The 15,832-nt window shown below is 34.5% G+C and overlaps 1 protein-coding gene across 3 annotated transcripts in view; it reads right to left on the bottom strand.

Annotated features, from left to right (window-relative positions):
* The window catches only part of LOC117178191 (medium-chain acyl-CoA ligase ACSF2, mitochondrial), a 267,801-nt gene that overhangs the window by 123,306 nt on the left and 128,663 nt on the right, over nt 1-15,832 (bottom strand). For all 3 annotated transcript variants that reach the window (XM_033369485.1, XM_033369484.1, XM_033369483.1), the window contains exons 3-4: nt 8,010-8,193; nt 5,265-5,474 (exon numbers count right to left, since the gene is read on the bottom strand). In XM_033369485.1, coding sequence (XP_033225376.1) covers nt 5,265-5,474; nt 8,010-8,193 — 394 coding nt within the window. The remainder of the gene's footprint in view (nt 1-5,264; nt 5,475-8,009; nt 8,194-15,832) is intronic.

Raw genomic sequence — 15,832 nt, 5'->3', positions numbered from 1 at the left:
GTGTCAGTAGGCTTGCTTCTAAGTATTTAGCTTTTTTTTAGTTGAGAATTGAATCGAAGCTAGAAGTTTGTCCATTTTGTCCACTGTGCAGATTCTGGATTTCCAGGCGAGCACTCCTACAGTCCTCAACAATAGATCTTCCTACCATCTTGGAAAGGTCAAATTTAGGGATGTTAGTCAGGGACAGGATGAGCTTGTCGAGACACAAGAGGTTCGGGGAAATACGAAAATGACTTTTTCCGGTCATAAATTAACTTGCATCGCGGCAAAGGTGCCTCAATGGTTCTTTAGATGAGCATGACATCGAAGTGGAAATGTAACTCACTCATCCAGGAACTTTCGTACCATTAAAGAAAGTACATCACCTTCTCTACCGGTACTTTTAGAGAAAATTTAAAGAAGTGAAGAGTCTCAGACCAACCCACTCTCTTATACCCTTCATAGATAGAGTTCGAGTTGGAATATATTGTCCTCGCGGGCCGTACGTGGGCCGAAAATCCGAGAAGAACGGACTGAAACTCTCAGATGTGCACATGTCAGTTAGAGACTCTAAAGCCCCTGAGATGGGAGCGAATATTTTCATGGATGTCAATAAATCTACTTATGAAAGTAACTGTCAACCCACAAGACTCCAGAATGCTGAGGAAACACACTGGTGGAACGGAATAGTCGATGAAAGCTATTGGTAGTAAAGAAAATTTGTCTGGAATAGTGTATCTCATTAAATGTAATTTATTGTAAGAAAGTTTATATTTGCGAAATAGGTAGAAGATTAAGAACTAGAGTTTTGGAACATGAAAAATATTTTAGTGTTGGAAATTTCAATACAGGTCTTTCACAATATTGTGGGAACTTGACCCATTATTTTGATTTTGATTATTAAAAATATTAAAATTCTTGCTAGAGAAAAAACTACATAAAAAACGCATAATAGAATCCATTTTATGAACACATGTCACAGTATTTCGATTAAATTACAGACAGAAATTATGAATGTCAACAAAATATATTAAAGTATTATAAAATAAACAAAACCAAGTTAAAATTCCAGTTCCTTCAGCGCCCTTAGACGCCTTTATTCTGTAATAATGTATTTCTCGCCTTAATGATGTATCTCGTCTACTTTTCTATATGTTTTTCGTTGTCTAACAACATAGCAAAGATTTTGCTTTTTCCGTCAATTAAGATGTAGTTACTAAAAAAAGCCTCTTTAATTTCTATGAGGCTTTAATATGAAATGTTTTTTGCATATTTTAATTGGATTTAGTGACACACATCAGTATTACTTTTGAAAATTGACACTAAACTATTGACAGATCTTTGACTCCAAAATTGAATATTCTTCTTTTTTACTTTCTTGTTATTTATAGACAGTCGAACTTCGATTGTCCTGCCTTCGACTACCCGAGGCTCCGCGTTATCCGAGGCAATATTGTTGCTAAAAAACGATTAAGCAGATTGAAACAGTGCTCAATTACCGACTTCCTTGAGCCACGTTAGTTACAATGCTTTTTAACATAAAGAGAAATCCACATTCGTAAGTTGTTTATTTTTATTTGCTAAATGTGTATATTTATTTTTCTATTTAAAATATATCAAAATAGATAACTTTTCCGAATCTTGTACTTCTTCCGTATTATTCGAGTTTTCGCTTATCCGAGGTACCTCCTGCCCACCTTACCTCGGATAATCGAGGCTAGATACGTAAGTGCAAGTAAAAAAGCTGCACCAATTTTTGCACAGACAGCGAGAAAAGCGCAGAGATGGCTAGACTAGACAAGCTGTTCTTTCAAAGTCCGGATGATATTCTCGGAACTCTAAAATTGCCTGAAGATACTTAGTGTCGGACGAGAAGACCTTGACTTACCTGATTATGTCACTTTTTTCGGGCTTCGTAAGGTCTGGGGAAAAGGAGGCGTCACTTCTGAGACAACAGAAGCCGTCTGTAGCTTAACTGGGCCCGACACGGTGCGCCGTGTCGGTAGCTAGCCCACGCTATTTTTACTTCCTCCAGGGTCAGATGGAATCTAAAGTCTTTCAAACCATGCACATCTTGCAATCCGGATAATATATACCCAGTCACACGTCACAATAAAGACGGACGCAAGACTCTGAAGTTTCGACTGCAAAGAATCAGTGAATTGGTTGGTTTTATAGACGAGGCCGTAGATAACATTGAGCATGAATAAATAGTGTAACGCAGTTTCTCTTCGGATTCATGTTCAGGGGGTCCTTAATAATAAAAGATTGCAGAATTCCAGCTTCTGATAGTGTGCGTTTACCCGGGGGTGGGGGTAGGGGGTGAGCACACTGAAATACGGTATCTCTTATGAATTAATCAGTTGATTGGAACTTTTTACTAAAGTTAAATGTACTTTTCTCTAACTGTGCTTCATTTCTCATATTTTAACGAATCTTAGTGAGAAACTCCATAAAAACTCATATCACCCCGTTACAACAACCCTCAGGTATTAATTATTCGCAGAGCGACACGTGTACGTTTCTTAAGACATACAGGAGAGCGGCAACGCAAAATAGGCAAAGAAACCAGCATCAACAGTCCCAGGTCTGCAGAAGTGAGTCTACACTAACAGAAGTAAGCGAGAGAGAATGCTAGGAAACAAGACAGAAACCTAACCGATGACAATTCCCGGCTCGCGACGCTATTAGAGCTATTAAGCTACTATATCAGCAAGATGATGCCGGTGTTGAGAAATTTACCAGGAAATTACAGAGAATTAGGCAACAGTGCAGCCAACTAGATCTGCTGCTATACTTAATAATGTCGGAAAAAATTTAACAACATGCCGAAAGAGCAATCCGCTTCAACGAGTTCTACACGTATGAGGATTTATATGAAGGCCTACGGGGAAATTTTAAACAAGTGGGTTCAGATAGTGATTTCAGAAGTTGCTTAGAAAGCTGTAGACAAGGAGCGGCTAAAACACGTCAGAATTTTAGTGTCCGATTAAGGGGAGTTATGAACGAACTCAAGTTTGCGGTTCAATCCTCATATAAAGGACCTATGGAAAGAAGACTTGTCTGGACATAGAAGAAACTGAGTATCTTCAGAAATACCTGATGAACCTAAGAGGAAAAATCGGCTTGCAGGTTAAAGCCCAGAAACCATCAAATATCGGGGAAGCACAGAATATGTCTACTGAGATGGCAGCTTGGTTAAAAGAGAACCAACCAAGAGCATTGACACTTGAAGCTCAATACCATCCTAAGAGGGAATTCAGACCGGCAAATGCACAATCCAGAGCGCAAGAAAATACAGCACAGAAAGTCCTAAACCAAACGATGTCACTAGCTGACAGAATAAAAATGAAATGTCATGTGGAAAACAATGTTATGCAAAGCAAAATTTTCACCATGGACATCTCCCAAAAAACCACCGAATCCAGTAAGATCCTATCTATATAAAAAAAACGACGAGAGGGAACAATATATAGCCTACTAGTGGATTCAGGAGCCTGTATTAACATAATAAAAGAGGAGAGCATTCCAGAAAATCACCAGGAAAAGAAATTGAGAAAAAAATGCTATATGGAAAATGACCAACATCAGACAGTAGACCCACCTTTTTCATATTATTCCTGTTGCATTTCCCCTACAGGAATCTAGAATTATGGGATAACCATTTCTCAAGAAATATTAAGGATAGTCGCTAACGCCAAAATTCTTTCTACCAGGTAAATACCAGTTACTCCTTTACGAAGATGGACCCTACACAAGAAAAAATTCAGAAAAAGTATGCCTCATTCAAGTAAAAGTTACAAATTCAAACGTATGGATTGAAGGAGATAAGCATATCCTAAATGGCATTGACTCTATTCATCAAGGCGAATTATTGGTACCATTTTATAACTACGAGTGAACTTGGTTCAAAATTCCAGAGGAAATAAACTACGCAAAACTCCTAAATATACAGTCTCGAGACGAGACTAACAAAAAAGGTGGGATTTAACGTACTACAGGCCTCAAAGGCTCTCATAGAAGTTAGAACTTCAAAAAATTATGCAGTTAAACTGCATAGAACCATCAATTTGACAACAAATTAACAAAATTGTTACAACATAAAATGAGTTCTTTACACTACCTGGAGACTTATTACCATATACAGAGCTGACAGAGGACGAAATTACGCTGTTTTCAGGACAGATAGTGAAATTATAGACACATTAATAAGGATACCGACCAAGATGCGTATCCCTTACCTGTTTTCGATGATATTCTCGACCAATTAGGACAAGTGAAGCTTTTCTCTGCTTTTGATATGACTGCAGGTTTTCACCAAATTCCAAACAACAAAGCATCCAAAAAATATACTGCACTTTCAACATCTCAAGGTCAATACTAATACAACCGTATGCCTTTCGGACTAAAAAATGCACCAGCTACATTAAAAAAAATAATGGACAACGCCTTATAGGGCTAATTGGCCGAGAATGCTCTGTGTGCATCGACGACATAGTAATTATAAGAAAAACCGTAGATGATCACAACAAAAATTTGATCAAAGTGTTTGAAAGGATAAAAGAATTGGGACTAAAATTAAAAACAACAAAATGCGTATATTAAATCGAATACCAACGCGCAGACGAATTAAAACTTTGAAAAAGACTAGTCTTGAATGGTTTCAATATTTAGGCTACGTCGCGATAGCTTGCATTTTATTATTTGCGCTATACAAAAGTGGGATATTAAATAAACTTTTTAATTGTATTCCTAAGAAAATATGCCTATTTTCTATAAAGAACAAAAATAACGTACGGCCGCATGTAGTGACTTATGCTCCAAGTACGCTCCCACTACTGGAAGTGGGTATTCCAATTGAACCCAGAAGGGTAAAATTGTAGATTTTTGGAGGACCAAAACTTGTCTGAAAAGAGGGGTGTTACGAGAGAACTAATTTCATCCCCACATCCCAACTCCTGGGTTGTACATGCCTCTAGCATACGTGGGCCATAGTGTAGCTTCCAGGCCCGAAGCATATTCAGCTCTACTCTAGCCTCAGAGCAATAATGACGTACTGAATTACGCTCCGCAATTCAGCAATACATACAAAATAAACTTTGGTTATTTACCACGTAACACAACAATAATACATTTTTTAGTCTAATTATTTGGTCTGAAAATCTACGGAAAAATGTTCTCAATATGTGATTCAGATCAATACAATATCCTTGAGAAAATAAAATATATTGATGTAAAATCGTGTAGAAAATTCAGCCACCAAAAATATCTGCGATATTTCTTACCCACATGGTTGGGGTTCCAAAGACTGCTGAACATTTTTCTTGGATAATAGCCTCCAGGGAATTTACCGGATTAAATGTTGGTGCAGGAAGGATTAATGTTGATCCTGCGTGCCAAGCTGAAACTTGAGTAATCATGCCAAAGGCATGAAAAAAAGGGACATTTACACAAATTTTGTGATGAGCATTGTGTAGCTCAAACCTTTCAGCACCCTGAAATACACGAAACACATATAAGATATGAACATCTTCCCAAGAATTATTTGTAACTATAGGAATAATATTTAAATTTCTTTATAGAGACCAGCTGTATGAAATGAGAAAAAAAAATAAATGCTGGAAACCCAAGAATTAGAAAATTATATGAATTATTGTTTGAAATTTATAAGCCCTTAATATTATTATTCTGGGCTATTCCAGAAAATATCGCCAGATCACTGTCCATGTTGTAGCGTCAAAAATGGCATATGTAACACTGCAACATTCTTTTAAAATCATAGTGTCAATGCATTATAAAGTTGCGTAATTCTTTTATATGTTTTACAGTCCTTTATTTATATTAGACATAAAACTGTTGCAAAATAGTGGATTCAATATTTTGAGACCATTCATACGGGGAAAATCTTATGTTAAACGACCGTAAATTAAAAATGTGTACTATTTTAAAATATTTTGTAATTTTGAAAACAATATTTGAATTAAAATATATATTGCACTATAAGAAGATCCCATTCTTAGATAATAATATGATTTTTAATTAATTAAGTTGTTAAGAATTAAACAATTATGAAGTTATTCGTTAATGGGGTAAGTATAAGACTTTTTCACTTTCTGTGAAACTTTCAAAACTATTTTGGTGAGATGTGATCTGAGGAACATCTAGAAATACTATATCTTAGTAACATTTTTTTTAATAGCTCGTAGCACCAATCTGACCATATTTTCTGGAATGACCCTTCTTCCAATAAAGAGCGGTACATAAACTTCACAGATAAAATAAATAAATACCATTCATTATAGAAAATGTGAATAAAGAAGTTTCTATTAAATTATTTTGCTCTTGAATTATATTATAATGACAGATCTGATATTTCAAAATATAAGGTACACGCAGAAAAAAGAACCTTACATTTCACTGAAAACCAAGTTAAATCTACCGATCTTCCTAGTACGTATTTGGAGAACATGACAGTTCAGTAAACGTTACAATTATAGGCAAATAAGAATGACTATCAATGATGGTTACTAGTACCGATTCTCAAGTAGTGCTGACCTGTGGATCAGTAGATTTTCCCGATTCAGTCCTTATTCTGCCTTATTCTGCCACTTTAACGAATAATATAAAAAGATCTGAATTATGTTATCGGCGTAGACTACAGTTAAAACATTACTATAAATTGTGAAAAAGTATTGCTAAAAAATAATTAATAAATAAGAGCACGGTTATTTCTTATAAATATTTTCGGATATACTTATAATTTAATCGTTATTTGTAAGTTATAATGCTTATCATACAATTAAAATTTCGCATGCAATGGGGGAGATTCGAACGCATAAACCTAAGTTAGCAAGTCAACAGTCTTAACCACTACACTAGTATACGAGTTGCGATCTTCAAAATAATTTTGAAATGCATTTGTAACTGAGGGTGGTGACCTCGGGAACGACTTCTGAATACGCAACCATGCCATCGCGGCACACAACAAAAGTTGTAGAATTCATATCATATCTATATGTCAGCTGAGACAGTCACAGAACAAAAACACGTCTTGCTCCAATAATCTCTCAAGTGTACGCGATCTGTGAATAAGCTGTGCCATCCAAAATGGTGCTATTTTTATAAAACCCCTCCCTTGCTAAGTGAGATGTGGAGTAATGTGACGACTCTCACAGAAATGTCGAAAAGGAATGTTTTTTAGGTGATTCAATCCATTCATTGCCGATTGCGTCGTGAATTCAACCGGTGCTCCGCGCGGATAGGTTGCTTTGCGACTTTAGGGGCGAGTTAAGTAAACCGTTCGGATCGGTAGCATGTGCCGATCTTTCGGTAATGTCCACTGCACTACTATTGTAATCTCGGTTCAGTGGATTTTACATGTCGTTCAGTATGCAATATGAGGGAATAGAGGTTTATTTTACTGAAGGATAACCGTTGAATTAACCTGATTTTCACTGAGACATTTACGAAATGCTATGTGATTTTGACATTTTCACCCTCTTATTAGGAACAGTTTATACTGTTACGGTTACAAGAAACTCTTTACAATTCTTGATTAGTAAATATTACATTTCTTTTTTCTGCGTGTAGGTAAATTGGAACGTAAACATATCAAATTATAATGCCATTACTTGTTTGCAAATCTTATTTTACGAGAGTGACTACCTTAAACAGTCAGGTTGTTACAAAAATCGTAATTTCATTATTTATTAACATCAATCACATTGTTAAACAAAAATTCATTCAAGAAAGTAACACCGAATATTACAATTTCTGAAAGAAAGTATACTGTAAGGAGAAACTTAGGTTTTTAATTTTTTTAATCAAAAGTAATAGGAAAAGCATACATACTTCCCTTCAGATATATGTATTTTTTAAACAGTTATTAATAATAATATTATGATGATAATTTTAATTGAAAATAAGTTTACTTTTTTTATACAAATTTCATCTTGAAACTGATTAATGGAAAACACGTATAGTCTAATCACAACACGTCGCAGAAATTTGGTATGTTTTAATAATCTTACCTGTCTTGAATTATTTACGTAGGATCTATGGCTCAGAATTGGGGCTTTTGGCTTTCCTGTCGTTCCTGATGTAAACTGTATGTTACTTCCATCATAGGAAGATATAGAATTTTGCTCTTTGCAAATTGCTTCAACATCTCTCTTGGTAGCTAAAGCTTCTACATCAGATATTCGATGAACACCACTGTAATAAAAATGAGTGGGAAGGTCAATGATCGATAAGGGCTTTGGTTATAGAAATTGAAACGTAAAACTGAAAACTTATCAACCATACAACCATTAATCTAATTAGTTATTGAAGTCTGTTCTATGCATAACAAACGGACCGTGAAGCTGTTAAAGCAATGGTATACGGAAGCCTTGCAAACATAATAATGGATCTAGTTTAAAGTCAATTGCATGGTAAAATAAGAGAATAAAATGTTTTATCTCCATTATTTCAGTCGATGAAAAAAATTCATTTCAATTAGATATAAAGACTATCACATTTAAACGTAAAAACTTAAAAAATAAATATTAAATAATTATTTTTACAACCAGTCAATGAGGTGTCTTCCCGTCCCCACAAGGCGTTAAAAAGGAGTAGGGATGTGACGAACATTATTTCTTTGACCATTGATAGCGGAGCTTTCAGAGCTCCACAAGTTGGAAAAGGGTTGGGATTTAACCGATATAATTTTTGTGACCAGGCATAGGGGTGCCTTACAGCCTTCCACGAGACGTTGGAAGGGGAAAGTACTTTGAACAACATTATTTCTGTGACCAGTTAGAATAGGCCTTTTCCTAAGCCAGATGTTGAAAAAAAGTAGGGAGTGATGTAAACTGCACAATTTCGATGACCAGTCCCCGGAATTATGTTCCCGTCCACACGAGACGTTAGAAATGGTTATGGGTTTGAAGAACATTATTTCTGTGACCAATTCTAGTGGGCCTTACCCTACATGGGTAATATACCCTTCGGCTTTGGATGTACAAATTGGCCTCTGGAAGGAAATACGTGTTTCAGCAGGACTCTGCACCAGCTCACAAGTTCAGCAAGACTCAGGCTCGGCTGTACAGTAATATGCATCACCACTGGTTCCCAAATTTGTGGCCACTGTCTAGCCCAGACTGCAATCTGACTGCAATGATGACTAACATGGACAAAACAGAGGTGAAACGGGCCTGTTCTCGATTTCGGTTCAGGCTTGAGCGGGTAGTTCAGGCTAAAGGAGGTTATATTAAATAATTCTGATGTTTCACATATGCACTTATTGTATACAAAGTATCACTTGAATATAATATCAACATCAACTGCGCTTGCGGATGACGCTTTGGCTAGAGTTAGATATTTGCAGCCAACCACTTGAACAGAAATATCGTAATATCGTAATATCGTGATATCGTAATAACTCCATTCCTTTCTTAAATGTTAAAGTTATAAAGACTGATTCAGGTAATATCATTACTGATTGGTATCGTAAAGATACTTACTCTGGTAGATATCTCAACTTTTTCTCTAACCATCCAATACAATATAAAATTTCCATAATTAAATATCTTGTTGACACAGCTCTTAAATTATCTCTTGAATCATTTCACAAGTCAAATATTGAATTTATTTAAAAAACTCTGTATTTAAATATTTATCCAATGTCATTTATTTAAATACATATGAATAACAAAATTAAAACAATTAACGATTCTCTTTCTAAACCAAAAAATGCAAATATAGTTAGAAATTTCGTTTTTAAACGTTTAGTTTCTATACCTTTCCATGGAAAGTTATCTTTTGAAATCAAAAGAATTCTTAATGATTTTAATATCGCAACAATTTCTCGAATTGATTCAAAATTAGATAAATTTATAAAACCAGGCAAAGATTCTTTAGACAATTTCCACCTTATTGATGTTGTATACAAAATTCAATGTTTCAATTGTGAAAAGTGTTATGTTGGCCAAACTGGTTGATTACTCTCTACGAGAATCAAGGAACATTATGATAATTTTAGACAAAATCCCAAAAACAATGAAATCACAGCTAAACAGCAGGTCGAAACTGGACATCTTATTGATTGGGAAAATGTCATTATTTTACACCATGAACCTAACGAACTTAAACGACTAAAAGCGGAAATGTTTCTCATTTAAAAAATGGTAATAATTGTTTAAATATAATTTCTTATCCAAATAATTATAGTCCAGTATATAATATAATCTCGAACTTTTTAATTAAAAAAATTAATAAAGATTTAAATTTTCAAATTAATTACAGAAATTAAAAAAACAAAAGAAAATAATAATTACATTTGAAATTAACTAATTTTGTATTACCAGATTCAACTTTAATTTAACCAGTTTTTTACTATTTTTCTTTGCATGCACAGCTATTTCTTTCTTATATAAATCCAACTGATAATATTCTAATTTTCTTTTTCAAATTTTTGAATTTTTTATAATTTTTAATTTAATAATAATATTATTGTAACTTTTTATTCATAGTTTATATTTTATCAGTAGTCTAAATAGCCATTTTTTCATGTTTACCAATCATTTGTAATTCTTTTTTCCTTCTATTTTTTTTAGAACCCTCATTACCAGACTTGTGATACGGCAATGCTACATGCTTCTCTGTTAATTGGTCCTCTTTCTCTTTTTCTCGTTTGAAAATGGAGCAAAACGTATGTTTGTTTCCATCTCACCAAAGTGTAGGCTCTAAGGTTATCTACTGCCTTTTTTATATCTGTGGTATAATATAATGTCTTTTTAAAAAATCAACAATATCATTTATTTAATTTACTAACCTGAAATGGAGATAACTTAAAGGTAAATATAACAAAAAATTGTAAATTCCTAACCTCACTTTCAATAGAAACGTATAGTTTTCGAAACCTCGAATAATGTGAATAAAGGATTCTTTCAACACCTTAATCCTATGGCCTGGTGTATGTCATTTTTAACATCTTATCCATTGTTTTAATTATGAATGGCTATAACTCTATTAATTTCCTTTTATCGAAAAAGTCATTAGGATAAATATTTTGGCCTTCTGAGTACTGCAAATAGGTGGCTAGTTAAGGAAATCTTCTTTTCTTTTAGGACCTCAAAAAAGTGTGATGATGCTCGATTAGGTCCGTTCGTTATTTCGACAGTTATCGTGTTTACGAACAGACGGACGAACTACCGGGAGGGCTGACGGTCGGACAGACAGACATACGCCACCGTAAAAACGTCATTTTCAGATTCAAGGGGTCGAAAAATGTGGAGATGTGTTGAAAATTGTGGTTTCAAGTTGTAAAAATAATATAAAACAAGAGTGCTATAATATGATGCCAATGTTTTAAATTGCACAATTTCAATATTTTCACTTCGAAATTGCTTTACATTTACATCTGAAATTATATAATTTAAAACTGTCTTTCAAGGCTTTATTAAGAAACTTTGAAAGATTAAAGATCGAAAATGCCGTGAAATTTTAAATATTTGAATGGGAAACTAAAACACTGTAAAATTCCAATCCTCCAAAGATTAACAAATTTCAAAACAAAGAATTAAGCTATATCATTTTGAAAGTTGGTAAATCATATAGTATTAAGTAACATTTAAAGTGATTGCATATATTTTTTTACCTAAAAATGTCCAAATAGTGTGATAAATTTTTTAAGCATGAAGCTTATGTGTATTTCGAATTTAAAACAATGTAAATACGCAAAAAAATCTGCCCACTGCACTCGAATTTTTGACATGTTTCACAGTATGCCAATTAAAATTGGCACCTCTCAGGAGCTGCCACACAAACTTATTGTTAGTTTTTAGCCTCCAAACAATCATTCCTCGTGGGTTTGAGGAGTACTAAAATGACGTTTTTTCATTTGAATTTTTTCCATGTTTGACAGTCTGCCAGTTAACTTTGGCACCACTAAGGAGCTGCCAGTCAAACTTATTGTTAGTTTTTAGCATCCAAAGAATCACTCCTCGTGGGTTTGAGGAGTACTTAAATGACTTTTTTTCACTTGAATTTTTTCCAAGTTTGACAGTCTGCCAGTTAACTTTGGCACCACTAAGGAGCTGGTAGTCAAACCTATTGTTAGTTTTTAGCATCCAAACAATCATTCCCCGTGGTTTTAAAGAGTACTAAAATATCGTTTTTCACTCGAATTTTTTACATGTTTGACAGTCTGCCAGTTAACTTTGGCACTACTCAGGAGCTGCCAGTCAAACTTATTGTTAGTTTTTAGCATCTAAACAATCATTCCCCGTGTGTTTGAAGAGTACTAAAATGACATTTTTTCATTCGAATCTTTAAAATGCTTGACAGTCTGCAGTTAACTTTGTCACCATCCAGAAGCTGCTAGTCAAACTCATTGTTAGTTCTTAACATCCAAACAATCATTCCCCGTGTGTTTGAAGAGTACTAAAATGACGTTTTTTCACTCGAATCTTTAAAATGCTTAACAGTTTTCAGTTAACTTTGTCACCACTCAGGAGCTTCCAGTCAAACTCATTGTTAGCTCTTAATATCCAAACAATCATTCCCCGTGGGTTTGAAGAGCTCTAAAATGACGTTTTTTCACTTGAATTTTGTCTATGTTTGACAGTCTGCCAGTTAACTTTGGCACCACTCAGGAGCTGCCAGTTAAACTTATTGTTAGTTCTTAGCATCCAAACAATCATTCTCCGTGGGTTTGAAGAGTACTAAAATGACGTTTTTTCACTCGACTTTTTTACATGTTTGACAGTCTGCCAGTTAACTTTGGCACCACTTAGGAACTGCCAGTCAAACTTATTGTTAGTTTTTAGCATCTAAACAATCATTCCCCGGGGGTTTCAAGAGTACTAAAATGACGTTTTTTCACTTGAATTTTTACGAGTTTAACGATAAATTGTTGCAAAATACACCAACAGTTGTTAGTCAGTCAACGAATTTCGAACTGTTGACTATGAAAACAAAAGAATCTGAAATTTTAGTGAGTACTAAAATGACGTCCATAGAATTATCGCGAGCTCCCGGAATATAAGAAGTCCAACAGGGGCGATGAATTGGCTGAAAAAATTCGAATTAGCTTAGGAACGTGAGCTTAAACAGGATTTGAATTTCAAGGAAAAAGTCGTGAAAAAAATTAAAATAAAAATAAAAATTATATTGTGCGCGGGTACAACATAAAAGTTGGAGTATACCTAGAGTATATCTTGTCTCATTTCAGTATATTTTCCACAGATTTAGGGAAATGTGTGTCTAGCTCGACCCCCGCGGTCTCCCTCGTGGATGAGCGTGGAATTTTGCCATAAATCTCTCCTTCCAAACTGTGAACTTCTCTACACTATGTTCAAACATATTATATAAAATATTTATTATATTTATATCTGCATCTCGGGTTGGTATCTCTTATTCAGATATTGCAAAATAATATAAAATTTTATTTTTCATGATTAATTTAATATTTGCTCCTTAATTTGCACTAATTTTTATTCTTAGCTAGCATGAAAAATCTATCATTTCAATAAATGGATAGAGTTTCGAATAGCTGAATTCTCCGATTTTTTTCAAACTTTGTATACTTTTGTATTTTGACGCGCTGATTACAAATATGATACTTCAAATTGGCGGCAAGGCTATTTTCATAGTAAAAGCATGAAAAAACCATAGGAATGATAATTTTGTGCGTTTATCTAAGCCAATATGCAAAATCATTCAAACAAAAGTTAAAGATCTCATCAAAATAGATATTCTTTGTAACGTACATTTTTTTGTAAGAGTGATAATTTTCGTGAAAATTAGTGATAATCGATTTTCATTTATTAAAAACCTAGAAATCATGCTATTTTGCGATCGTATAAGCCAAGGCCCCCATATCGCTAAATATTTTGAAAAAAGTTGTATAGCTCATCAAGTCACATACTTCATGATTAAAAAATTTTTATATGCGAGTGATAGTTTTCGCAAATATTAGTGATACATAGATTTTTATGAAAAAAACCTTAACCTTCGTGTAAACACTCGAGTACCCGTGCACCCACCACTGTACATTTGTGCTTGTAACTGGAATAAAAAAAATCCGCTTCGGGCTTCCAGATCCTCTTCATTTGGTTCAATTGTAAGCGAATAGTGCATATAGTTCATTTAAGATTTTTTTGTTTGCAAAAATAATCGATTTTAAGTACACATTCTTGGTGGACACACCCAGGGTACCAGGGTACCCACCATAAAAAAAATTCAATTTTGAGTGGATTATAACTTCTTTATCAAGACATTTCACATATTTACGTGAAATGCGTTGAGTAATGATAGGATACATGAGATTTGAGATGATAAAAACCTTTATTGTTCACATTCTTGACGTCTGTGTTTAGACATCCAGACCACCGAAAAGGACGATTTGCACTGACTACAGCGATGTCGCAGGCTCTACCCACTCACAGCAACACCTTCGCTTCTCCTTTTGAACGAGCTGCAGTATGTATATTGTTTTAAATATGCCCCTGGCACTTACTTCTGATGTTGATTTATTGGTATAAACGAAAAAAAATTTGTTTCGCATACATATTTAAAAAATTTTGAAAAGAGAGATGGATAAATGGGTATCCTGGGTGTGCAGACAACGTGGATAAAGTTGGGTGGGCACACGAAGGTTAAGGGTAGGGATTTGAGCAAAATTATTTCTGTGATCAATCAGAGGGTTACCTTCCCGCCCCCACGGGAATTGGGAAAGGGATAGGGGTTTCAACAACATAATTTCTGTGACCAGCCACAAGGGTGCCTTCCCGCCCCCCACAGGACCTGTAAAAGGGGTAGGGGTTTGACCAACTATATTTATGTGACCAATCAGAGGGGTGTCTTTTTGCCCCCTACGGGACTTGGGAAAGGGGTAGCGGATTCAATAACATTATTTCTTTGACCAGTCACAGCGGTGTCTTCCCGTTATCTATGGGACCTGGGAAAGGGGTAGGGGGTTTGACTAACATTATTTCTGAAGCCAGTCACAGGGGTGCCTTTCCGCTCGCCACGAAAAGCTGGAAATAGGTAGGGGGAAATGGTAGAGATTTGAACAGCATTATTTCTGTAATTAATCACAGAGGTGCCTAATTACTCTTGTCGCCACTCAGGGCCTGTTTCCACGGTAATGCAGAGTGCCGAAATAGTTGATCGTTAGATGTATCACTAATTTTCTCGGAAACTATCACTCGTGGAAAAAAATGCTTTGATAGGAAAATTTGTATCTCAATGAGGTCTACAACTTTTGTTCGAAAATTTTTGCAGAATATTGCGTATTGGCTGAGATAAAATCAAAAATCGATGATGTTTATATGTTTTTTACATGAAAATCGTTTTATCATTTATTTTCTCGGAAACTATTACACGCAGAAAACATATTTGTAACAAAAAATATGTACTTCAATGGGAGCTACAACTTTTTTAAAGAAAATTTTGCGAAATTTGGCATATTGGCTTAGATAAGCACAACTACGACTTTAATGGTTTTTTCATGGTTTGACCATCAAGATGGCCTAGTCGTCAATTTTTACTATCAAAGTCGTAATCAGTACATCGAAGTACATAAGTATGTAAAGTTTAAATAAAATCAGAGAATTCAGCTATTCGGAACTGCACCCCAATAAATTAAAATTATTACAATTCATAATATGTAATTGTATTGAAACATTTGTATTCTCATTATCTCGTTTAAAATTTTTTTTAAAGTCCCCATCATATAAAAAAAATGTGTGATTAAATATTTCATTGCAACTTGGGTCGTTTTCTCTTCAATTTAATTTGTTTATTTTTGATGTTATTTTTTACGGCGTAAATGGCTTGAAGAGAATTTGCAGATATAATTTAGGTGAAA

The sequence above is a fragment of the Belonocnema kinseyi genome, chromosome 8, assembly GCF_010883055.1.
Source record: "Belonocnema kinseyi isolate 2016_QV_RU_SX_M_011 chromosome 8, B_treatae_v1, whole genome shotgun sequence".
NCBI classification, from domain to species: domain Eukaryota; kingdom Metazoa; phylum Arthropoda; class Insecta; order Hymenoptera; family Cynipidae; genus Belonocnema; species Belonocnema kinseyi.
The sequence above is the reverse complement of the archived record's forward strand: the minus strand, read 5'-3'. Positions and strand labels throughout refer to the sequence as shown.